The 24476-nt window shown below is 58.8% G+C and overlaps 2 protein-coding genes across 2 annotated transcripts in view; one reads left to right on the top strand and one right to left on the bottom strand.

The window, feature by feature from the left end:
- LOC126036799 (uncharacterized) overlaps nt 1-4967 on the top strand; it is a 300228-nt gene extending 295261 nt beyond the window's left edge. The window contains exon 10 of the mRNA XM_049797006.1: nt 4949-4967. The gene's annotated coding sequence lies outside the window, so the exon portion shown is untranslated. The remainder of the gene's footprint in view (nt 1-4948) is intronic.
- The window catches only part of LOC126036843 (electroneutral sodium bicarbonate exchanger 1-like), a 720476-nt gene extending 699830 nt beyond the window's left edge, over nt 1-20646 (bottom strand). Inside the window, exon 1 of the mRNA XM_049797060.1 lies at nt 20410-20646. Coding sequence (XP_049653017.1) covers nt 20410-20619 — 210 coding nt within the window. The 5' untranslated portion in view covers nt 20620-20646. The remainder of the gene's footprint in view (nt 1-20409) is intronic.
- Nucleotides 20647-24476: the final 3830 nt, after the last annotated feature.

Below are 24476 nucleotides of genomic sequence, written 5' to 3'. Positions count from 1 at the left end.
CTCTCCGCTCTCCGCATTGGGGTTCGGAGGGAGCAGAGGGCTCCCAGGGCAATGCTAGGGTGCCATCCTGGTGGCGGGGTCCCCTTTGGGACCCCGGAGGTGAGGACAGCCTGGAGCAGAGCCTGTTCCAGGAGGGTGCATGCAGCTGTGGGGACACTGCCCTTGGTCCCCTCTGCTGGGCACGGGCAGGGCTTACCCAGGGCAGATCCCAGGGGTGCTCAGGCTATGCTTACCAAGCACTCGCAGATCCTCCATGCCTGCGCCGTCTCGGCCAGTCGCACCAGCTGCCTCCACTTCAGGAACTGGCCAGCGCTGCGGAGGGCTTCCTGGGAGGCCTGGTGAGCAGCACAGATGCTACCACCACCATGGGGGGCACAGGACCCTGTGTCCTCCCTCCTGGTGGGGCTCAGAGCCTGTCCTGGCCCATGCAGGGAAGACGCACCAGCTGGGGACTGATGCTGCCAGCAGGTTCAGCACCCCAGGGGAAGAGGAGGGCAGCCACCCTCTCTGGCTGGAAGCCTGTCGGGGCTTCAGCGTTTCAGCTTTGGTGGCCCCAGGCTGCTGCGGAGCCGTAGTCCAGTCTCTGGGGCTGCAGGGACCCATGCCAGGGGCTGTGTGGAGGGAGCTGGGTGGGAAAGGGACCCACCTCCCCATCCACCAGGCAGCAGGAGGAAAAAGGCAGCAGTGGGCAGGGAGGGGGGCTCTGCCTGTTCCTAGGGACTCAACAAGCTAGACCTCACAGTGCAGTGTCAGCATTGCCCTCCCCAAAGGACCAGTCAGGTTGGGAATCCCACCTTGGCCACACTCTCGTCCTGGTCATGCAGGTGAAAGAGCAGCGGCAGCAGGCTGTCCCACACCACCTTCTTCATCTTCTTCTTTTCAGCACCCACCACGAGCCCCGTTGCAATTTGGAAGAGATGGATGGAGAGCTCCCGCACCGTGTCCAGCTCCTGGGGGAAGAGGGGAGGAGGACCTCAGCCACAAGCCCATGGCAAGCAAGGGGCTGACATGGAGACAGACATCCCCAAAATGGCTGCAGGCAGCCCTGCTGCAAAAGGCAGCGAGCTGCGGCATGCAGATGGTCTGCCCAGGGAGACTGGGGTCTCCGGGGCTGAGGGCCAGAGAGGGAGGCCCTGCAGAAGGCTGGAGGATGCTGTCAGAGCAGGGTGTGCATTGGTGGGGCTCAGCACGCCTGCTGCCATCCTGCCACCACTGTCCCCCGCTGCGGCAGGGAGGCCGAGCCGGAGTGAGTCCTTGGTGGGGGGTTTGTGACACAGCACGGAGCCACCAAGGGCAGCAATGGGGTCTGGGGACTGCAGGGCAAAGCATCCCCCTGCAGAGCACAGGGGCTGCAGTGGGAGGCGTGAATGGAGGTGCCCAGGAAGGGGGACATGGGGCTCTCCCCCAGCCGTACGTTGTTGAAAAGCAGCAGGAGCTTTTCAGCCAGTGCCAGGGCAGTGAGGCTGAGTCTCTTCCCCTCCAGCAGCCAGAGCATGTTGCCAAGCACGGGCAGGGCCGCGGCGCTGGCATCACTGTCATCATCCAGCAGCTGGTCCAGAACGTACGGCAGCAGGATAAGGGCTTTCCTTTCCTGTGTGAGACATGCCACCTCCTTTTTGTAAAGGAGCCACCGATCACAGGGGTGAAAACCCTCTCCACGAACACCGGCCTCCCCACTGGGTTCTCTGCAGGCAGTGCAGGTTACGAGGGCAAGGTCCCGGCAGACGGGGCTCACCAGCACGCCCATGGGAAGAGCAGGGCACAGAGGGGGAGGACAGACAGCACTGGCTCCTTGCCAGCCCTTCGGCTGCCCCCTTCTCCACCAGACCCCCCTGGATAGGCTGGTGGGTGACTGGCGCTGCCTGGAAAGCTGCCCAAGCTGCCAGCAGCCCCTGCCATGGCTGCTGTGTTTCACCCTGGGGCTCAACACCTCACGGCCAGGCCCTGCAGACCCCACGCTCAGGCCGGTTGCTCTGCCGCCAGCATCCCTGCTGGGACGTGCTGGCAGTGGGAGCCCGTTCCCGTCAGCACTGCTGCTTCTCTCCTTGGCATGGCACAGCCATGGGGCAGAGGGCCGGGGAGGCAGGAGAGCTGGCAGCAGCCAGCACAGCCCACAATGCCCAGGAAAGCCTGAGCTGCCACGTTACCCACTGTTCCACCCTGGGCTGCTGTCCCGGCTGCCCCCTACTCACTGTGTCAGGCCTCTCGGTGAGCCTGAGGATGGCCCTGAGCACCAGGCTGGGCATCCCCAGGCACTGGCTCTGCAGATAAATGGGGAAGATTTCCAGGGCACGGACCAGCTCTTCACTGATGTTGGTAAAGTCCAGCATCTGAAACACAGGCAGTGGGAGCTGCTGAGGTGTGGTGCTGGCTCCAACCATCAGCTCAGGACAAGGACGCAGGGCAAGACCAAGCCCAGACAGAGAGAGGCAGCAGGGATTGCAGAGAGTCCCCGTGCCCCACACCACAGCACATTGCTTGCTCATCTGCTCCTCCATGGTACCAACCAGAGCCCACCCACTGCCCCAGCTTTCCCCACAGTGGTGGGCATGGGAGAACCGAGCATCGGGGGGAGCTTGGAGTGGTGCCATCAGGCTCACCTCAATGAAGAAGACCATAGCGACCATCTGCCAGGTGGGGTCCTCTGTCCGGAGGAGCTCTACCAGATGGCAGAAGATGGCGGAGCGCAGGCGCCTTGGCATCTTCATCATCTCCCTGACGGGGAAGGAGGCACTGTCAGGCCTGAGCCAGGCAGGCACATCTTTTGGGGGTTTGCACCAGCCTGGACATCGCCAGTCTGTACCACTTTCTCCAAGTAATGGGGACCCCACTGCCATCAGCCCCAAGGGAGGGGGTGGCATGGGGTACCCTGTCCCCAAGGAGCAGGGAGAAGGGGCTCTCACCTGGCGATAATGCGCACTCCCATGAGGTGGGTCTGGGAGCTGAGCAGGGTGTCCCAGCCACCCTGCGCCTCGATGGCCAGTACCTGGCTCTCAAAGCCCATGCTGCAGAGCAGCACTTTCAGGGACTGCACCGCAGACCTGCACAAGGAGAAATGCTTAGCTCCCACCCTGGCTTGGCTCCGGGTGGTTGGCAGGGATGAGAGGAAAGGGATGGAGCACCTGATGGGAGTGAGCTGATCCTGTCGGTGCTCCGTCCAGAAGATGTGCACTTCCTGCAGCGTCAGCTCCGTGGTGAATGACGCTTGGAAAAGCAGCGCCAGGAAAAGCTGGGGGAAAATTGCCTCCACCTGCCACAGGCAGACAGGCTGCAGGAGGATCTCGCTTATCGCCCTGGTTGCCTGCAGAAGACACCCGGACGCTGAGATGTCCCCTCACCCCTGGGGAGGTCAAGCCTTGGGGCGGGCAGGGAAGGGGAGCAGGGGCCCCGGACAGCTGAGATCAGCCCCGGAGGTCAGCAAGGCTTCGTCCAGCAACTCACAGCCAGGGAGAGGATGCGCGGGTTGTCCTTGGTGGAGGCGGAGGTCTTGCGCAGTGACTGGTTCACCAGCAAGCTGAGCAGCTCCCTCAGCACCTTGTCCGCAGCCCGGAGGTCAGACATCATCGCCCTCCACATGGCCCTGGCGACACTGCAGGGACACGGGGCTCTGTCAGCAGGGACACCCCAGAGGATGGCCGGGCTGCAATCCCTCGGGAGGGTCTTGGGGCCCCTCTCCTCGTGTGAGAGGAGCCCCCAAAGGCTGGTGGTCCCCTTACCGGGTGCACGTCGGGGAGCACTGCAGCAGGCTGGCCACCAGCTCCCTGGGGTGTTTGCGCACAAGCACCACCAGGGCCCTGTCCAGGCTTTTGCGGGCTACCACCGCCCTGACGGAGGGCCGGCTTCTGTAGATGGCCCACACGACGTTCAGCACCTGGAGGGGAGACACGGGCGGGAGTGGGGATGTCAGCATGGTGAGCGCGGCCATTTCCCCAGCTCCTACTGGGAGCTGCTTCCGTTCCTAGTGCGGTATGCCAGCTCGAGACGGCGTCAGTGCTAGCCAGGCACAGAGCCAGGGGAGGAACAGTCCCCCAGTGGGCTGGAGCATCAGCTGTGCCACCCATGGGCTATTCACCTGCCCCGGCTGGAAGGCACGGTCCGCCACAAGGACATCCACCATGTGGGCAGCCAGCCTGATGCTGTAGGCGCTTGGGTGTCTCAAGCTCTTGATAGCCATGAGGATGATGTCTGCCTGGTCGGAGGACTGGAGGTATTTTGTGAACATCTGCAGGATGAAGGAGAGGAGGGGAGATTTGTTGCCTCACCCAGAGCATCACCCAGAGCATCTTGACTGTGCAGTGAGAGCGGGGCACGGAGCCAGGCTGCGCTGGGGAGGAGACTGATGGTGGGCATCAGGGTCCCGCAGGGGACTGAAGCTCCCTGAGGGCCTTTGCCTAGCCCCTGCTCAGGAACAGCGTGAGCCCCTGTCATCCCCACGCATCGGGTGTCCCTTCACTCACACTGAGCCAAAGGCACTTCTTACCGAGAAGATTTTGCGGGTGTGGCTGATTTTCAAAAGCTGCCAGGGCTTCATTGCTTGCCAGTCCTCCTGGAGCTGCAGCTGCTCTGTGCCATGCAGCCAGGGCCACCTGCCTGGGGGGGAGCAAAAACGGGGTGCTTAGAGAGAGGGTGCAGAAGTGGAAGTGCAGTCTGAGAGCATTGGGCAGAAAAGTTGCTGGCCAAGAAAAAGGGCACCAGACAGGTCCAGGGAGCAGATACCCAGGGAGGGTCCAGGGCTATTGTGAGCGGGGGCAAGGCAAAATGACTTTTCAGACTGCAGGCAGGCAGGCAGGTTGGATAAGGCTTTCTCTCGTCAAGGAGAGTGGCCCCTGACTGCCCGTGCCTGGGGGATCCAGCCCGACACAGCTTGTCTTACTTCTCTGCTGCAGGACAAACGTGTGCAGGTGATAGAGAGCTTCTGCAGCCTCAGGACGCATCCCCTTGTCCTTGCAGGTGCAACAGAGGGTGAGGTGCCCCACCAGCTTCCCCAGCATTACAAACTGATGTGTCTTGGAGCACTGATGCCTGCGGACCGTGGCTTGGGCAAAGCAGGGGCAGACCTGGGGGAAGAGAGGCAGTGTGAGCACAACGGGAGCCCCAGCTGCTCCCAGAGCAGCTAGGCAGCAGCCAAGAGCAGGGCAGGGCTGCCGGACCCAGGTTCCTGCCTGTGCCCGGGGCAGCCCTGCCCTGCCCTGCCCTGCCCTGCCCTGGGAGAGAGCATCGACAGGACAGGGGCAGGGCAAAGACCCCTGCTCCCGACCTGCTGGCTGGGTGCCCAGCTTCCCTGGGAGGTGCCGGGGCTCAGGGGCACAGGGACAGGGCACTGGGGCTGCCCAGACCAGGAGCTCGGTACCTGCGGCAGGGAGTAGGTGGTGATGAAGTTCACCAGCCTGGCGATCCGTGCCATGGCCCTCTCCTGCACCTCTGCCAGCTGGGAATCGGTGAAGGGCAGCAGCAGCTGGGAGGAGAAAAGCTGCTGGTGTGCCAGGGAGGTGGCATGGCACAGCATGGCACAGCCAGGCTTGCTCTGGGGCAGTGCCTGGGATGGGGCATGTGTCCTTCTTGCCCCTCACAGCAACCTGCTGCGGGCAGGCAGGTCACTGCATCCCGCTTCTGCTGCTGCCTCTGCTGCCTTCCATTCACTCCCCACCAAAAAACATCCCTCTGCCTCCCACCCAAGGACTCCAAGGCTTTGGGGTGACCACCTCACTGGGGACCTGTGGTGGGGGCTCTGGGATATGGCCCATGGTGAAGCTGGAGGGGGAAAGCCCCAGGGCTGGGCTCCCCTTGCCAGACAGGCAGGTCCATCTGGGAGGCAGTGTTGGGGAGGACGGGCGGCGGGCAAGGCTGCAGAGGTGGCGTGGGCTGGGGCAGGAGAAGGGGCTCTGGCGGGAGCCAGGAGGCAGGGGGGTGGGTGGGGGGCATGGCTGGTAAGGAGAGACATTCCCTGCCCCCCTCCTTGCACCAGGTGCTGGGGGTGGGCACCGCTCAAGCCAGGGGTCACTGCCCATGGGGACCCTGTGCCAAGGTCAGACCTCCAAGATGTTCTGCAGCTCCACGATGCCAAGGGTGCCGGCACTGCGTACCAGCACCTGCAGCATGCTGTCCATCGTGGCCAGGGTCTGTGAGGGGGACAGAGTCTTGGGGGCAGCCCTGGAAGCCTGGCAGGGGACGGCCATGGCCCTGCGGTGCCCAGGAAGGGGCCTCGCAGCCAGGGAACTCCCCGTGGTTCACCCCCTGGCACACCTTGGAGTAGAGTGAAGCATCAGGGCCCCGAGTGTCCTCCTGAGGAGGCAGGTGGAAGATGTTGCAGAAGCAGGCATACAGGAGGCTGTTCTTCTTCTCCTGCAGAAGCAGCCCCGCTCTGCTGCGGGGACAGAGGAGGAGGCAGACCCTGGGCTTAGAGACCTGAGCTGAGCCCCATGCCATGGGGGACCCCTCAACCCTCCATCACACTGGCACTTGCCTTTGCGGGGAAAACCCTGTGGCACCCCCTGCCCCGTTCTCTGCCTCCCTCTCAGACCCAGGACTGGGGATGCCCCCCACCTGGGACCGGTGCCATCGGGGCCACCAAGCTGGGGGCTGGGGCAGGTACCTCATGGAGATGATGGCCAGCATGGCTTGCTGCTGCACCATAATGCCCTGGGGGCCAGCGGGCTCCTCTTGCAGCAGCACCTGGGGAGCACAGCAGCGTGGGACAGCTCAGGATGGGGCAGTTTCCTTCGCCCGGCAAGAGCCTGTGGGGCTGGCAGAGCCCAGGTGCCCCCATCCTGGCACCCAGTGGTCCCAAGCCCCATGGCTGGAAGGGCTGTGCCCGTCACAGAGCCACAGGCTGGCCAAGGGACCTGCAAACATCCAGCCAGGCCGCCCAGGTGGCTTTGGAGCATCTCCAAGGATGGAGACCTGGAGCAGTGCTCATCCGCAACCCCCCTGCCTGGCCAAGCTCTCATCTGCCCCCGGGGCTGTGTCGCTGCCTGCTGCCCCTGCCCCTGCCCCTGCCCCTGCCCCTGCCTCAGCCTGACTGGCCGCCCCCTCACCTCGATGGTCTCCACCACCTCCGGCTGGCAGAAGTAAAGCACGTCCCACACAGCGGAGTCCACGCTGGTGGTGCTGCAGACGGTGCAGATGGAGGCCAGAAACCTCAGCTTCTGTGCCTCTTGCTGCCAGCCAGGGAGGAGACAGACAGACAGACAGCGTCAGGGGGGAGAGACAGCCAGGTGGGGGGCCCAGCACAGCCCCCAGCACCTTCTGAGCACGGGACAGGGGCCGAAAGACAGGCTGGGAGACACGGGCACAGCCTCATAGAAGTGGCCACGGATACCTTTGGTCTGCTCCTGAGGAAGGCTCGAATGATGTCCAGGGTATTGTCTTCCTCCCTGGGCAAAGCCAAGGCAGAGCAGCACAGATCTGGCCAAGAGAGAGCAGGAAGGGCTGGGGGGCAAGCAGCAGGGAAAACCCGAGCCCTCTGCCCAGCTCCCAGGGATGCCACAAGCCCTTGCTCAAGGCTGGGACACCGGTGTCCCCTGCGTGCCCCAGGAGAGAGGGTGTGATGCTGGAGGGCAGCACAGGGAGGGGGCCCTGCTGTGGTCTGGTAAGGGATGCGCTGGCACCAGGGCACAGGGAGAGTCCCTGTCCCAGGAACGCCAGAACAGAGCTCCCTTCCTGGCCACTGCGCCGTGGGAGCTCTGATGCCAGCCTGGCTGGGGGATGTGAGCCTGGCCCAGGACAAGGCAGGGCAGGCTGGGGAGCCCCCTGCTCCACAGCACCCGCACACTCACCTGCCCGCAGCAGCTGGACCTCGGACATCTCATGGGGCTTTGGCCTGGATCTGGGAGCCGGGGCAGCTCCAGCCTTCTCCACCCAGGCCTGCCTAATGTGGCCAGGGGGTCTCTCCGCCATCCTGCAGGAGGGAGGGAGGAAAGGGGTGAGGAGGACCCCCTGCCACCCCAGGGGTGGTGGGGGCAGAGGTGGCTGTGCTCAGGGGCTCCTCGCTCCCATCCTGTCCCAACACTGTCCTCCCAGACACTGCGGGAGCAGGGCTGGCTGCCACAGGGTGTCGCAAAGTACCCCAATGTCACTCCCCTAAGCCCCCTGATCCCCCCTCCCCAGAAGCCCTCTGGCTGCCCCGGAGCACGTGGACCCCTCCTCGCCCTGGGGGGACGGGACTGGCTCCCTCTTCCTCCTCCTCCCGCTATGGGGCTGGGGTTTGTCTGTATGGGGGCATCCCCCTTGTCGCAGACACCCCTCTGTCCTCTGTCCCTTCCCTCCCAGGGCCTGGTGCCACCCCCACCTATGGCCAGGCCGAGCCGGGGAGCAGCCCCCAGCCCCTCAGGCACGCCGAGGCTCTTCCCTCGTCCTCACGAGGCGCAGGACAAGGCCCGCCGGGCTCCCCTCGCTCGAAGGCAGGTGGGCACACCGGGACACCAGAGGCCTTCCTGTGCGCTCAGCCACAGCGATCTGCGACCGTTGGGGTCTGCTGGCTTGCCCTGGTTACGGCTGCCGCGGCAGGCGGCAGGGTTCCATCGGCCGTTCGCTGGCACGAGGGAGGGGGGGAGTCCCCCCTCCCCCCCTCCCCGGGGCCTACGCCCCCGCTGGGCTCAGCCCGGGCCTGCTGGGTCGTCTGAGCGGGCGCGGGGGCCCGGGCCGGGGTGCTGGGGGACGCGCTACGCCCGGGGTGGTGGGGCCGGGAGCGAGGTGGCGTGGGCACAGAGGGGTCGGTGCGTGGGGACGGGCGGGAGGGGAGGCGAGAGGCCGGTGGGCAGCGGGAGGCTGCGGGTCGGGCCGTTGCGGCGAGCTCGATGGGATGGGGTCGATGATGGGGTCAGGGGTGGGTTCGATGATGGGGTCAGGGATGGGTCCAGGGATGGGTCCAGGGATGGAGTCAGGGATGGGGTCAATGATGAGTCCAGGGATGGGTCCAGGGATGGGGTCAATGATGGGCTCAGTGCTGGGGTCAATGATGGGGTCAGTGACGGGTCAGGGATGGTCAGTGAGGGGCTGGGGGCCACTTGTCTGGGAGGTCCAGCCGTGGGGTGGGCGCAGTGATCAGCTGGGTGGTGCCGTTCAGGTTTGTGCACCCTGTGCGGGTGTAGCGTGGTTTGGAGTGATGGGGGGGTGCAGGCAGGGTGGGCTGCGCTGTGCAGGGGTGCAGTCTGTTTTGGGTGCTGGGGGAGGTGCCCTGGACAGACGTGTCATTCATGCTGGGGAAGCAGAACCAGGCGCTGGTGAGCCGGTGCAGCGGTTCCTCCTGCGCAACATTCTTAGGAAAACTCTCCTTTTTCTTTCCTTTTCCTTGCTCCTTCGCTTCCAGATCTCCGTGGTCGCAGTTTGTGCTGCCTCACCTCCAGCACAGCGTGCAGAATGAAACGACGGTCACAGAATTCGTCCTCCTGGGGTTCTGCAGCACCCCAGCCCTGCAGCGCTGCCTCTTTGGCCTTTTCTCTGCCCTCTGCTCTGCCACTCTGATGGGAAACGCACTTGTCTTTCTGCTTATCTGCCTGGACTACTGCCTCCACAGCCCCATGTACTTCTTCCTCTGCCACCTCTCCATCGCGGACATCTGCTACGCCTCCAGCAATGTCCCCCGTATGCTAAGGAGCCTCCGTGGACAAGGCAGAACCCCCTCCTTTGCTGGGTGTGGGGCACAGAGCCATCTTTATTTAATCTTTGCACTTACAGCGTGCGTGCTGCTGGCCGTCATGTCTCATGTTCGCTACGTGGCAATCTGCCGTCCCCCGCGCTATGCCCTCATCGTGATCTGGAGGCTGCGCCTCACCCTTGCCACGGTTTTGTGGGCTTTGGCGTTCGTATTTGGTACACTGCAAGCCTCTCTGGCTTTACACCTGCCTTTCTGTGGCCCCTGCGAGGTTGTCCACTTCTCCTGTGAAATTCTTGCTGTCTCAAAGCTGGCCTGCCCTGCCGCTCCTGCCAATAAAGTCCTGATCTTTGCTGTTTGTGTGTGCTTCTTCCTCTTCCCTTTAGCCCTAATCCCGATTTGCTCCCTGGACAGCCTGGCCACCGATCTGTGCATCCGCTCTGTGCCAGGATGGCACGAAACCACCTCCACGTGTGGCTCCCACCCGACCGTGGTGGGTGTCTTTTATGGAAATGCCATCTTCGTGTACGCGGGGCCCGGGAGCGGTAACTCCTCTGGGAGGGAGAAAGTTCTTTCCCTTTTCTACAGTCTCGTCAGCCCCAGTTTGAACCCCGTCATTGACAGTCGGAGGAACAAGCAGGTGAAGGAAGCCTTGCTGAAGCTTCAGAGAAGGAAGAGGGTCTTTCATTCCGTCTAGCTGGCGCTCTAGGCTTTCACCTGTCTCCTGTCTTTCTGCTCTTTCTTCTTGAGCTCTTGGGGTATTTCTCATGGAATGTTAAGTGGTTAAAAGTGTCCTCGTTTCAGCTTGGATAGAGTTAACTGTCTTCCTAGTAGCTGGTACAGTGCTATGTTTTGAGTTCAGTATGCAAAGAACCTTGATAACACTGATGTTTGCAGTTGTTGCCGAGGAGTGTTTAGACTAAAGTCAAGGATTTTTCAGCTTCTCATGCCCAGCCAGCGAGAAAGCTGGAGTTGCCACAGGACACAGCCAGGGCACCTGACCCAAACCGGCCAACAGGGTATTCCATACCATGCAACGTCCCATCTAGTATAGGAACGGGGGAGTGGGGGGGAAATCGCTGCTCGGGGACTAGCTGGGTGTGAATGGTGGGTGGTGAGCAATTGCACTGCGCATCATTTGTACATTCCGATCCTTTTATTATTGCTGTTGTCATTTTATTAGTGTTATAATTATCATTAGTAGTTTCTCCTTTTCTGTTCTATTAAACCATTCTTATCTCAACCCACGAGTTTTACTTCTTTTTCTGGATTTTCTGTCTCATCCCACTGGGTGGGGGGGGAGTGAGTGAGCGGCTGGGTGGTGCTTAGTTGCTGGCTGGGGTTAAACCATGATGGAGACAGTCACAGCAGCACAGAATGGATGCTGAAAGGGACCTCTAGAGGTCATCCAGCCCACCTCGGCTGCTCGAGCAGGGCCAGCTGCAGCAGGCTGTGACTCTGCTTCTCGAAGGTTCTATTGGCTGAGTTGCTCCCACGTTGTGGAGCTCGCATGGGAAATGGGCAATGAAGAGGGATGAAGTTTCCAGGCACTTTCTGGCTGGTGCAGTGATTTTTTTTTCCTTCTGATTTTTTCTTCCCCCTTGCTGGTCTTGCAGCTGCCCAAGGTGCAGCCAGAGAAGGGGAGGAGGGTCCCTGCCTGGCCTGCAGCTCTCTCCCTCGCCATTCTTGGGGTGATTGGGGGTTATTTTGCTGTGTCAGTGAGGCAAAGCTGGGCTCTCCGGGGCTGAGTGCGCTGGGACCCGAGGAAGGCCGTGATGGTCTTGAGGCTTTGAAGGGCTGTGCACCGAGCCCTGTCCCCGCTGGAGGGGACGCTGGTGGTGTTCAAGACGAAGGCCTTGCAGCCCTTGTTGTCGTGTGTGCCCGTGTCCCCCCCGGCCCCCAAGGTCTGTCGTCGTCGCAGGGGCTCTGTGCTGCTTTCTGCGTGGGGCCGTGTCCGTGAGTCCTGCAGGGACCTGTCTGTCCTGGCTTCCCCACCAAAGGGCTGCTCCCCCTGGGGAAGGGGAGAGGGGAGTCGTCCGAGTCCCGCCCCACTGTTGCCTGCCCCGCTGGTGGTGACTGGGCCCTGGGGGTGGCTGGGTTCCCCTCGGGGCTTGCTGGCTCGGATCTGAGGCTTAGCGGGGATTTTGCACCTCTTGGGTGCTGTTTCTTGGTGCCCCCTGCTCTCCCTCCCCGTCCCACACAGGCACGGAGCGGTTCTGGAGAAGGAGCTTTTAATTGAAAAGACAAGAGAAAAGGTCCCATCCAAGCTGGTCTAACCCCTCCCTAGCCCCCCCCGCCTACCCCCCCTGCCATATACCCCACCCCTCCTCTCTCACCCCCCCCCCCACTCCCCCCATCTCCATCCCTCTCACCCCTGTCTAATCCCCCCCCCACACACACACCCTCACGTTGGCTGCCAGAGCCCTGCGCTTGCTGGGTGCCATTGGCAAGGAGCTCTGCGCCTGCCTCTTCCTCCGCTTGCCGGCCGTGGCAGGTGGGGATGGTGGCAGGTCTATCCCTGCATGCTGCCACGGCTCCTGGGGCTCCATCCCGCCGCCGTTGACTATTTTGAGGCTCAGCATGGCGTCGCTGAGCTCGGGGATGCAGTAGTCGGGGGTGAGCATCTCCTCAGGCAGCGAGAGCAAGCTGAAGTCGCGGTCGGGGGTGTCTGTGCTGGTGCCAGCAACATCCCCGGGCACGGAGCCTCTGCTGGGAGCATCCTGGCTGACCCCCACTCTATCCAGGGAGCAACCGAAGAGCCTTAGGGCCTCTTCCAGGAGCATCTCCTCGGACACTGCAAGGTCGCCTGCAGTGTCCCCAAGGGCTTGGTTGTTGGCGGCAGCGCAGGGGCTGGGGTGGACATCGCTGCCCGGGGGTGCCCCCACAGGTGTGACCGTGCTGGGGATGTTGATCTGTGCCTCCCCGGGGGCACCCCAGCCTCCCTTAACCCTTTCCCTCCCCAGGAGGAGCTGGGGAGGCTCTTGGGGGTGGGGCGGAACACAGGGAGCCCCCGCATTCCTTCCACGGAGACGCCAAAGAGTCCTTGGCAGCCAACAGCCAGAAGGGACCATGGCGCGGCCACCAATGCAGCTCCCACTGCCTGGGCCCTGGGGCCCCCCGGCGCCCCAGCTTTTCCAGCCATTCGTGCTCCCCAAAACCTTCTACCCTCGAGGTAGGGACCAACCCCAACCTCTGCAGCCCAGGGACGCTCTTGGGGGGCAAGAGCAGAGGTGACCGCCGGCCATCGCTCCTGTCTCATTCTCTTAGGCTCAGCCAACCTGTACCGCCTGCCCGCATGGGAGCAGCCCTTCCCTGCAGCCCGGGCACCCCAGGCACCACCAGCAGGTATGGCACCCCAGTCTGCTCTGGCACCTTTGCCATCCCCATCACACTCGTTCCCCCGGCACTTTTCGCATGGGGGTTCAGCAAGCCCCGGTGAGCATCCTTGCCCTCGCCCGGGCGGCGCGTGCCCAGTAAAACCCATCTGCAGAGAATTCCCCAAATATTTGGGGCCACCTCTCCCCTTTCACCTCCTAGATGCGAGTCTCCTCCCCGATTTGCAACCCCGTCCCACCGGCACAGCGGCTCACCCCGTGGGGATGGCACCGGCCACAAGCTCCCCACGCCCCTGGCCCAGAGCTGGGGGATGTCGGCCATCGGGGCCGGCTCGGCGGGTGCCCCTGGACAGTCCCCCCGGCCCAGCACGGCTCCCCCTCACCCACACAGGTCTGCAGAGGGCTCCATGTGGCTGCCTCTTCGACCCCCGGGTCTTCCGCATCCAGTGGACAACCACCGACCTGCCTCCACCGGCCACCGCCACGCTCGGCCAAGGCGCCACTTCTCTGCCGGGTGCTGCCCTGTGGGGTCCCGGGGGCTGCGGGGCCCCCCTGGCCTGGGCAGCCCCAGGGACCCCCCAGGGCCAACCACAATACCTTGCACCCTATGAAAATCAGAGGTGTGGGGTGGCCCCAGGCCCTCTGGAGCTGCCAGTGTCCATCCCTGGCTACCAGCACAGCGAGGGGCAGTTGGCACAGATCAACATCCCTAGCACGGCCACCCCTGTGGGGGCACCCCTGGGCAGCAATGTCCCCCCCAGCCCCTGCGCTGCTGCCCACAACCACGCCCTTGGGGACACTGCAGGCAACCTTGCAGTGTCCGAGGAGATGCTCCTGGAAGAGGCCCTAAGGCTCTTCGGTTGCTCCCTGGATGGAGTGGATGTCAGCCAGGATGGTCCCAGCAGTGGCCCCATGCCTGGGGACTCTGCTGGCACCAGCAGAGAGGGGAGACGGATGGCCCCAGCCCCCCCAGCGACGCCAACACGCATCCCCGGCTACGAGGACATCGAGGGGCCACTGGCCAAGATCAACACCTGCGGAATGGCCACCCCTGTGGGGGCACCCCCAGGCAGCGACGTCCCCCCCAGTCCCTGCGCTGACCCCCACAATCAAGCCCTTGGGGAGCCTGTAGGTGAACTTGCAGCGTCTGAGAAAGTGCCTCTCCATGAGGCCCTAGTACTCTTTGATTGCTCCCTGGATGGAGTGGGGGTCAGCCAGGATGCTTCCAGCAGGAGCTCCGTGCCCGAGGACACTGGTGGCACCAGCGCAGCCACCCCCAACTGCGACTTCAGCTCGCTCTCACTGCCTGAGGAGATGCTCACCCCCGACTACTGCATCCCTGAGCTCAGCGACATCATGCTGAGCCTAGAAATATTCAACGTCATCGGGATTGAGCCCCGGGAGCTTTGGGAGGATGCCAGGATGGACCTGCCACCATTCCCACCTGCCATGGCAGACAAGAAGAGGAAGAGGCAGGCGCAGAGCTCCTTGCCAACGGCACCCAGCAAGCGCAGGGCTCTGGCAGCCAATGTGAGGGTGTGAGGGAGGATCAGACGGGGGTGAGATGGAGATGGGGGAGTGGGGAGTGGGAGAGGAGGGGTGGGGCATATGGCAGGGGGGGTGGGCGGGGGGGGCTAGGGAGGGGTCAGACCAGCTTGGATGGGACCTTTTCTCTTATCTTTTCAATTAAAAGCTGTTTCTCCAGAACCGCTCGGTGCCCACGTGGGAGGGGGAGGGAGCACAGGGGGCACCAAGAAACAGCACCCAAGAGGTGCAAAAGCCCCACTGAGCCCCAAATCCGAGCCAGCAAGCCCCAAGGGGAACGGAGACACCCCCAGGGCCCAGTCACCACCAGCGGGGCAGGCAACGGTGGGGCAGGACGCGTACAACTCCCCTCTCCCCTTCCCCAGGGGGAGCAGCCCTTTGGTGGGGAAGCCAGGACAGACAGGTCCCTGCAGGACTCACGGACACGGCCCCACGCAGAAAGCAGCACAGAGCCCCTGCAACAACGACAGACCTTGGGGGCCGGGGGGGACACAGGCACACACGACAGCAAGGCCTGCAAGGCCTTCGTCTCGAACACCACCAGGGTCCCCTCCAGCGGGGACAGGGCTCGGTGCACAGCCCTTCAAAGCCTCAAGACCATCACGGCCTTCCTCGGGTCCCACCACACTCAGCCCCGGAGAGCCCAGCTTTGCCTCACTGACACAGCAAAATAACCCCAAATCACCCCAAGAATGGCGAGGGAGGGAGCTGCAGGCCAGGCAGGGACCCTCCTCCCCTTCTCTGGCTGCACCTTGGGCAGCTGCAAGACCAGCAAGGGGGGAGAAAAAATCAGAAGGAAAATAAAAATAAAAAACACTGCACCGGCCAGAAAGTGCCTGGAAACTTCATCCCTCTTCATTGCCCATTTCCCATGCGAGCTCCACAACGTGGGAGCAACGCAGCCAATAGAACCTTCGAGAAGCAGACTCACAGCCTGCTGCAGCTGGCCCTGCTCGAGCAGCCGAGGTGGGCTGGATGACCTCTAGAGGTCCCTTTCAGCATCCATTCTGTGCTGCTGTGACTGTCTCCATCATGGTTTAACCCCAGCCAGCAACTAAGCACCACCCAGCCGCTCACTCACTGCCCCCCCCCCCCTCCCCCATCCAGTGGGATGGGGGAGAAAATCCAGAAAAAGAAGTAAAACTCGTGGGTTGAGATAAGAATGGTTTAATAGAACAGAAAAGGAGAAACTACTAATGATAATTATAACACTAATAAAATGACAACAGCAATAATAAAAGGATCGGAATGTACAAATGATGCGCAGTGCAACTGCTCACCACTCGCCGATCTGGTTGACTGTAACAGAGGAGCCTCCAGGCAGCTCCTGCTTGGTACCAGCGATTACGCCACCTGCGCGGCCCTGCCGTTACCTAAAGTGCAGCAAGAAGTCCGCGCGCGAACATCCTTTACGCATAGAGATGTTTTCTTCTAAGAAAAGTTGTATAACACCGTGAATGACCAAAAGGAGGAACTTCTCCACAGGCAGGATCTGTACAGTGTGCCAAGAGAAAATCCATCTGGGGTCTGCCCAATGCTGCATGAATGCAGGGTCCCAAGCATCTGAAGGGACCTAAGATTTACTTGCTACCAGGATGCCTCTTCTTCCTGGCTACGTCGCCTCCCAAGATCTTGCCCACCCCCAGCCTACTGGGGAGGGGAGAATGTTAGAGAGACAGCCTTGATGCTGTGCCAGCACTGCTCAGCCATGGCCAAAACACTGCTGTGTTATCAACAGCTTTCTAGCTACCAGTACAGAGCACAGCACTACGAGGGCTGCTGTGGGGTAAAGGAACTCCAACTCAGCCAGATCCAATACAGAAGGAAAGCGGAGAATCAACAGAGGGAGCAGCCCAGGGACACAGAGCCCCAGGTCTCATCTGGCCGCTCCTGTGACCATATGGTGTATCCAAAATCAAATACCTGAAGTGCTCCCTTAGATGCAGTTTACAGCCAGGGGACAAGAAGGTGGCAGTTCTGCATTTTGCAGCTCCCAGGCTGATGGCAGAGCCAAAGCAAAAAAAACAAACCCAAAACCAAACCAACCAAGAGAGGTAAAACTGGAGCGCAGGGAGCAAATGCTTTTCTTTCACCTTAGGCCAACTGCTCGGACGCTCTCTATGCTGCCCTGCCACAGAGGGCATCCCTCTAGTACCAGTAAGAGACATAAGAGTGAATTAAAGCCAGGACCCCAAAACAGACTAAAAACCCGGTCGTGATCAAGAAAGAAAGTGGAGAATGCATCAAATATAACAGAAAATTATTTTGGACATTCCCAGTTTACATTTGAAAAAAAGAGAAAAAAAAAGAGGAGGAATTGGGTATTAAATGAAGAGCACTGAATGATAAAGCCATAGCAGTCCCTCCACCACTACAAACCCACACCCCCACACGCACGTACACACACAGACTTAACACCACCACACTCCCCTTGACTGTGACCTTCAACTCAGCTTGCTGGTCTAGAGATACTGAATGCCTGAAGCACACCAAGGATAACTGAAAACATCTGCATGGCTTTAATGGGAATCCTCCAACTGAAACAAAGCGCTTTCTCCCTCTGTCTGCGTTGGCACATCCCCGAGTCATGCTCTCACTCCTCTCCTTCAAAGTCAAGATTCCTAAACGTGAAAAGCGGGAGTGGGGAAAGGCGAAGGGAAGAGAAAAAGAGGGAGAGCATCATCAGTGGAAGACCTGCCAGCTGCTGCTGATTCAGCCCTGTTTGGGGGACCACCCCAGCAGAGAGGAGCTGGTTTGCATGCCACGGTCCTCCCTGCCTGTTCCCAGGAACAGGCCGTTTGCTCAGCCTTGCCGGCCAAAGCGTGGGAAAAGCGTAGGTGTGCGCCGTCGCTTGCAGAGTAGCACGGTCACGTTCACGTGCAATCCTTTACCTTTTTCCTCCCTGGATTCAAAGGGTTTCTGTCTTCAAAGTGAGAGCCTTCCATACGGTCGTTTGTGACATTTCATCCAGGATAACAATCTCAGAAGGATCAGTCCTGCAATAAATATTTTACATAGCAATCCGTGATTATGGGAACTGATGCCACCAAGAGCATTAGCATCAGCAAGAGGAACAGCGGAGCCCCGAGAATCAAAGCTCCGCATAAGTGTGGGGGATTTTGCTGGATGAGGAGTTTTGGGAGGCAAGCCCGGGAGCTGCAGAGCAACAGCTCTGTGCAAAGGCTCTTGCTGGGGCTTAGCCCCGGTCCAGGTTCCTAAGCCACTGCTGGTACAGATCACGCCTGCAACTCCTCATGTGTTAAGTATGAGGATCTCCAGCTACCGTAAAGGCACTGATGAGGCAAGGTTTGAGGGTCAAACGCGAGTGCTGCAGCCACTCTGCTTGCGGTCAGAGCCCTGCAATCACTTCCTGCAGCCCTGCCCCCAAATTTGATTTTCCCACCAAGCTGCCTGCTGGTTTCTGTGGGATGCCCCACAAAGAGGCAAGTGGAGAAAACTCTGCCAAACACCTTCAAGCTAATCTTGCCGGGGTTCCTGGCGCTTGGTGGAGCTTTACCTGTCACTGCTTTGCTTTGGGATATCCACGTCACTGGTCTTCCCCACGTTCAGCTGAACTGAACTTGCAGCAGCAGCAGCTTCCATCACCCTCCTGGACTCCTGATGTAAAAAAGGGACAAATCACGTTCTCTGTCTTTGATCCAAGTGGAGATAAGCTGAATGCCCAGCACAAACTTAGCAGTCTGCCCTCCGCTTCTGCCCCTTGGCAGCTATAGGTATTAGTGCAGCAGGGAAGAAACTGTTCACTCCAAAGATTTCGGGGCAGGGGGATTGTGTGTTCAAAACACGATTATGAGCAAATCTTGCCAGCAGCAGCAGCAGCAGCAGCAGCATCATCTAATAATAATCATCATAATGATAATGACCTTTGTGAAAAACGAGTCGTTTTAAAAATTACACCTGTATTCAAGCGTTCAGCTCACTGCTACTTGAGGAAACAAAGGTTACAAAAGTTACAGGCTATTGGGATCTATTTCGATTGAGTGCTGATCTTCCCCCAACATTTCCAGACAAGCTGTAAGAGAAACAGGCAATCTCACAGCCCGACGGAGATGTCCAGCCCCGAGGACACAGCAAGCCTTACCTCTTCTTCTTCTCCGGCTTCATTTCTGGCATCGTCCAACTTCTTCTTCCTTTCTGGCATAAGGTCATCCAGAAAGCTGAGCTCTCGCTTTGAGAAGCAGAAATCCATCGCTTTCCGGACAAAGACGAGAGCCAAAACCTTCATGAATAAGAGGGAAGATGCGGTGAGCTCAGAGACGATGCCACCTCTCACTCCAACACTGCAAACACCCCAATGCCGAGCGGTGGCAGCTCTTACCATCATGGGAAAGATGATGGCGGCACGGGACACCTTGATGGTCCAGAGCAGGACGAGGCAGGTCAGCTGGATCGCCGTGAAGAAATGCACCTTTCGCAAGGGCACGTGCCGCAGGTAGATGAAATCCGGCTGGTGTTTCGCCGGCATCCAAAACAGCTTCAAGCGATCAAAGAACTGCGAAATAAAAGGGAAAGGTTGCCACCTTGGGACTGCAGCAAGTTTCTGGCCCTCTCGAGACGTGGAGGCACTTTGCAGCATCTCGCTTGCCGTCAGAAATCCTGGATCCCACTGCATTCCTCCTGGGAGCAGCACTCATTTTCCCTTCGCTCCATCTATAAACCGGCTTGGCCCTGAGAGCTGCCCACCAAACGGCAACTATTCCATGCCATTCCATTATTAGCATTTCTCGGCCCACTGAATCCCCCCGCGAGGATTTCCACCAGTGGTAGAAACTGCCTTCCCTTTGCACCAAATTCCCCCGCTTTTCACGTAACCAAACACTGACCTGCCCTAAACCCTGCAACAGAGAGCGCTGAACTTGCCTGGTCCTCCCAGCCCCATATACCTCCTGTGCCTCCACCAATCTCTTTTTTACACAAAAGAGTTTCATTGCTTGCTCTGCGAGAAGTTTTTCCCATGCCACTGCTTTTTTCCCTGCTGCTACAGAGACAAAATACCAGGGAGTCGACATGCTGCACGCTGTAAAAGAGTCCGTACCTGAATTCCTTTGAGCGACGACACACCCATGTAGAGAAAGACGCCATAAAGCACAGGCATTGGTATAAACTGGGGGGCGGAAAGAAAAAAAAAAGTAAGAATGCAATCGTTTCTTGTTCTGTATTGCATTTTCAGTATTACCACCCTCTTCCACAGGCACTGCCTAAAATTGCTTGAAGCTTTCCAGCTTCCATTCAGGCTTAGAGATGGGTCAGATTTTAACCATTTTTTTGCCATTTTGTGCGCACGAGTGAGCTAAGGCTCTGCTTTAGGCTGAACTTGGGAGTTACCTCTCCTCAGAATAATCCTATTTTCCAGAAAGGTTGGAGGAAAATAGGCGATTTCACCCGTGCTACCCTATGCCGCATTCTCTGGCGGTAGAAGAAACACTTCTGCCTATTCTTGGGGCAACAGGCAAAGGCCACAGGCCTCCTTTTAGCCTAGAGACGAGATTACTTTGTGGGAGGAACGTGCAAGGAAGCCCACGGGGATGACCTCAGTGTGTTTAGCTCCTGGGAACGGCTGCTCCGGGGCATTTGGGGAGCAAATTGCAGCCAGTAAAGGGCTGCCTGTTTGAAAGACAGCAGATGTGCTGGTCTGAATATGCTCAACTGTAACCCATAAACATGGGCGGGCCTGAAAGACACCCAAAAATTCAAGCAGTTGCGTTGCTTGCTCGCCTCGAGCACACCAAACGGGGGCCTGAAGGGCTGCAAAGCCTAACCGAGGCTGGTTCCCACCGTGGGTCAAGCCCCAAGGGTTGGGATCACCTCCACCTCCTCCGCTCCACAACTAACTACTCAGGCCTGCAGAGAGGGGAGTGTTTTGCTGTAACCTCCAACAAGCTCGCGGTTGTTGGGTGGTTTGCATTTTCCTCTCACCTTTAACACAGAAGTGAAGAAGACGGAGCAGCCCATGAGCACAAAGATCAGCAAGCCAGTGACTCTCTGCTCTCGTATCCCCAGAAACTTGGGTTGTTCTCCTGGAGCTGAGCAGTCAGACTCTACTTTGAGGCTATTCACGTGGGTGATGGACAGGACGGTCGCAGCCACAAACCAGGGCAGCCCCATCACAGAGCACACCCCGAGCATCACGGCCACCACAAAAAGGTCCAGGTGGTACCCGCATCCTTTCTGCAGGCAGGAAAACAAGAAACAGAGCATCCCATAGCACAAGAGCAAGGATAACGTCGCAAGTCAGACTCAAACCCTGCTCGAGCACAAGTCAACTTCTTCAGAATTCAAAACAAGAAATGGAAACAAGTAAGCGTGTATGCAGGCTTTGCACAAGCACGTGGCATGAAAATCTGGCAGGAGTTCAGAAACAATGGATATGCAGAGCTTGTGCGATAAATACTTCTCCAAAAAACAACAACCCACAACCCAAAACCACCAAACCATTTTTTCCACTCACAAAGAAAACTGTACCACTTGGATGGAAGGTGTGACTCTGAGTTATCCCTGGCAGCACATCAAAACAATTCATTCCCCACACCTGCTGCTGCTGCCATTTTAAAACAAAAACGCACTTCTATTGCTCCAAGATTAATTTGCTCCTCCAAAAGGTTGCTCATCTGAACTGCCCTGTCACTTGCTCCCTGCATCATCATTAATCCAGGAGAGCATCCTGCCACACAGCCTGACCTTGTCCCAAACCAATGCCTTCAGAAAGCATCGGGAATAAGAGCTTCTCCCCAGACCTGCAGCCCAGAAGGGGCTGGAGTCATCCCTCACAGGCCCTTACCTTCAGCTTGTGCTCCTTCCTGTTCACAATAACGGCACTGATCTGCTGGTCCATGAATATCAAGATGGTGCAGAGCAGAGCTGGGACGAGCGCAGCCAACACCGTCCACCAAGGGTTGGGTCCTATGGGGTTGATGAACCACCCGCGGTCGTCTCTGGTAGGCTGCAACAAAGCCCACGCATCAGCATCGTCTCCCAGCCCAGGCACTCCACTGGCTTTCATTTTCCCCTCCCTCCCTGTGTCAGAGCACCTCCCAGCCCTGGCTTCATGTCCCCCTCTCCCGGGGGCTTCAGCAGTGCCAGTCTCCTCCTTGCAAGCAGCTCTAGATAGTTCCCCTGTAGGTATCTAGTTTTGGGGCCATCTTCTCGTTTCCAGGAGGAAGCAAGGCACTTGGAGGTGGACGAGGAGATGGTCACACCACCAGCATCTCCTCCAGACTCAGCCCTGCCCTGCCCCGGCATCACCTTGTGGCACCCCCACGTGCCAAAACACCCTATTACCTTGAACGCATGGGGGACCTGGAGCTTCGGCGATGGGATCCCAACCACAAAGTCAAGGAGCACCATGATGACGATGGTGAGGAAAACAGCAAAGTCGCTCACTGTGGACCGTACCTGGGGCGAGAAACCAGAGGTGAGAGGGGCATGGCAAACAGGGCCGTAACGTGAGATGCAAGAGTTGCGGACATCCACAACATTAAGGCTGCTTAACCAAATCCCACCACCCCTCTGAGCACATGCAGCCTGATCCCTTGCTTAGATACTGCTGCTGTGTTTGTCCCTGTGAGATCTGGGGTCAGACAATAAAAAAAGCTTAATTAGGCAGACAAGGGTTGGTTTAAGTCAAAACCTAAAAATAATAATAATAATAATATTAAAAATAAGAAAACACATGTCTGACACTACAGCTACTCTCACAGCTACAATGGCAACAAGGCACTGAGGCATCCTTTAGTCCTCAAAAGGAAGCTCCTCATTCGAATCTACTTTCCGCTCGAGCACATAATGCACAGAAGGTAGGGAAAAAATCCCACAACCCCAACCCCCAAAACTTTGGGAAACCTGACTTCCTACTACCTGAGGAGAAAAAAAAATAAAAATAAAATAAATCAACCCCCCAAAATCTTCAATCTGGGGCAGGTCACGAGGCAGGTGGGAAATGCTACGATGATTTTGCACTCATGGAAATGAGTGCGGGACATCCAAGCTCTTGGAGAGCTTGGCCTGCAAGGCCAACGTTTCCCAGCTTGACCAAGGCAGGGCAAATACTGCTTAGTGCTCCAGGAAAGCCATTTTGGGAAATGAGTGTGGAGATGGACACTGGCCACCATCTTCTACTTACTCTGGTTGGAAAGTAGCGGCTGGTTTTAAACTTCTTCAAGAAGCTTGACAGGGCAAAGGTGGCGAAGAAGAGGATGCAGCACCAGAAGAACACGTCAGGGGTGTAGGGGCCGTCGCGTCCACAGGCAGGTCCTTGAAACTCCCCACGCAAATACCGACATTCCTGGAGAAACAGAGCGTCAGGACACAAAGGCAGTGCACGTGCGGCAGGGAAACCTCGCATAGCTAGGGGGTTTTGAGGATCTTGGTCCAAGATCCACGACCCTGTAACTGCTCCTGCCAATAGAGATTTATATTTAATGAGCAGCAGCAGCTGAACAAGTGACACATTGAACTACACAGCGGAGAAATGAGATGTGAGGGGACACCATACCACGCACCCTTGGCACATCCTCTGCCTGCCATTCGAGCAATCGTGGCTAAAGAAGACACCAGAGGGGAAGGAAACACTGGAAACTCTTGGGGATAGAGAGAGAGGGAAGAGGGAAGGAGGGCTAAAGACAACCATGGTAGGAAAGGAGGAGAAGAGACAGATCGTCCCTCCCCAGGGGAGGGCTCGCAGAACCTGGCCAAGAGGGGATGAAGGCCACCATAAGAGCCTGCCGCCCTAGGCCCGGGCTCTGCTTCCGGCAACAACAGCCTGAGAGGCTGCTCAGACAAGCAAATTTATGCACGTACCAACAGACAGCACTGAACGAGAAAGCAAGGCCTGGAGTTACTAGGAACCCATTAAGGAGGCCAGCTACTACCTTTCAAGCATGAACTTAAGTCCTACAACTTCTACAATAATCAAACCACCCACTACTTAACCTTCCTCCCAGTCAGAAATACTGTCCTGCAACAGGCTTGACGGGGACACTTGCTACCCACAACGTTGGGGACCAGGTAGACTGGACAAGGTGGACTCTCCTCCCCAGGACCAAGCGGCTTAAAACCACACGCTACATTTAGGCAAGGACTTTTCCGAGCAGCACTAGCACAGTTTGAAGCCCATCATTCCCTGAAGGGCTCTGACTTTTGCACCAGGCAAATGCCCCTGGACCCCATGGACGCGGCGCGAGGAAGCAGTGGCTCGGGGCACTTACGGTCACCGTGAGGTTTTCCCAGGCGATGCCAGACACGTTGATCTTGTTGCTCGCCCAGAAACGCAGCGTTTCGTTGCTGGGATGGGTCGGTGCCTCACACTTACAGCTGGGAGGAGAGAAGCCAAGACAGCGGTAAGGGAAAGGTGATGGAGGTGCAGCCCGGAGCTCCTGCCAAGGGGCAGCAGCTTTCTCAGGGGGAAAAAAACCCACTAGTAGCTGGTGAGGAAGTCCAGCTTGCTGTGCATGTGCACAGGGTAGGTGTCTCGCAGGTGACTCAGCTTCTCCAGAGCCTCGTAGATGAAGATGATGCAGATGAGGGAGGCAAAGGCTTCTTCCGTGAAGCGGGTGACGTAGCACACCAAACAGCTGGCGTCGGTGGCCACCAGCACTATGCACAAGAAGGCGGTCCACAGCCCAATGCACGCCCGCAGAGACAGATAGGAGAGCGTGTATTCCCTGGGAAAGCAGAATGAAACAAAGGCTGGAAAGGCCAGCAAGAGGCCCTGAGCCATGCCTGCCTTTGGGGAAAACGGGGAGCAATTTTGGAGCGTGTCAAGGCTGCGGATGGGAAATGCAGTTTCCATGTACTACTACAGAGAGCCTCGGGGCTGTGGTGCAGGGTGTAGACCCACAGCAGGAGAGGCCAATTATTTAGTTACCACTGTTTAACACGGATCTCGTGTTAACACCTTGGAGGCTGCTTGAGGTCAGGTCCCTCTTGGGCCAGGTGGTGGTCTCCCACATCACCCTGACGCCCTAACACTGAAACCAGCTGGGTTT

Source organism: Accipiter gentilis, unplaced genomic scaffold (assembly GCF_929443795.1).
Source record: "Accipiter gentilis unplaced genomic scaffold, bAccGen1.1, whole genome shotgun sequence".
Classification (NCBI taxonomy): domain Eukaryota; kingdom Metazoa; phylum Chordata; class Aves; order Accipitriformes; family Accipitridae; genus Astur; species Astur gentilis.
This window is presented reverse-complemented; position numbering and strand designations above follow the sequence as displayed.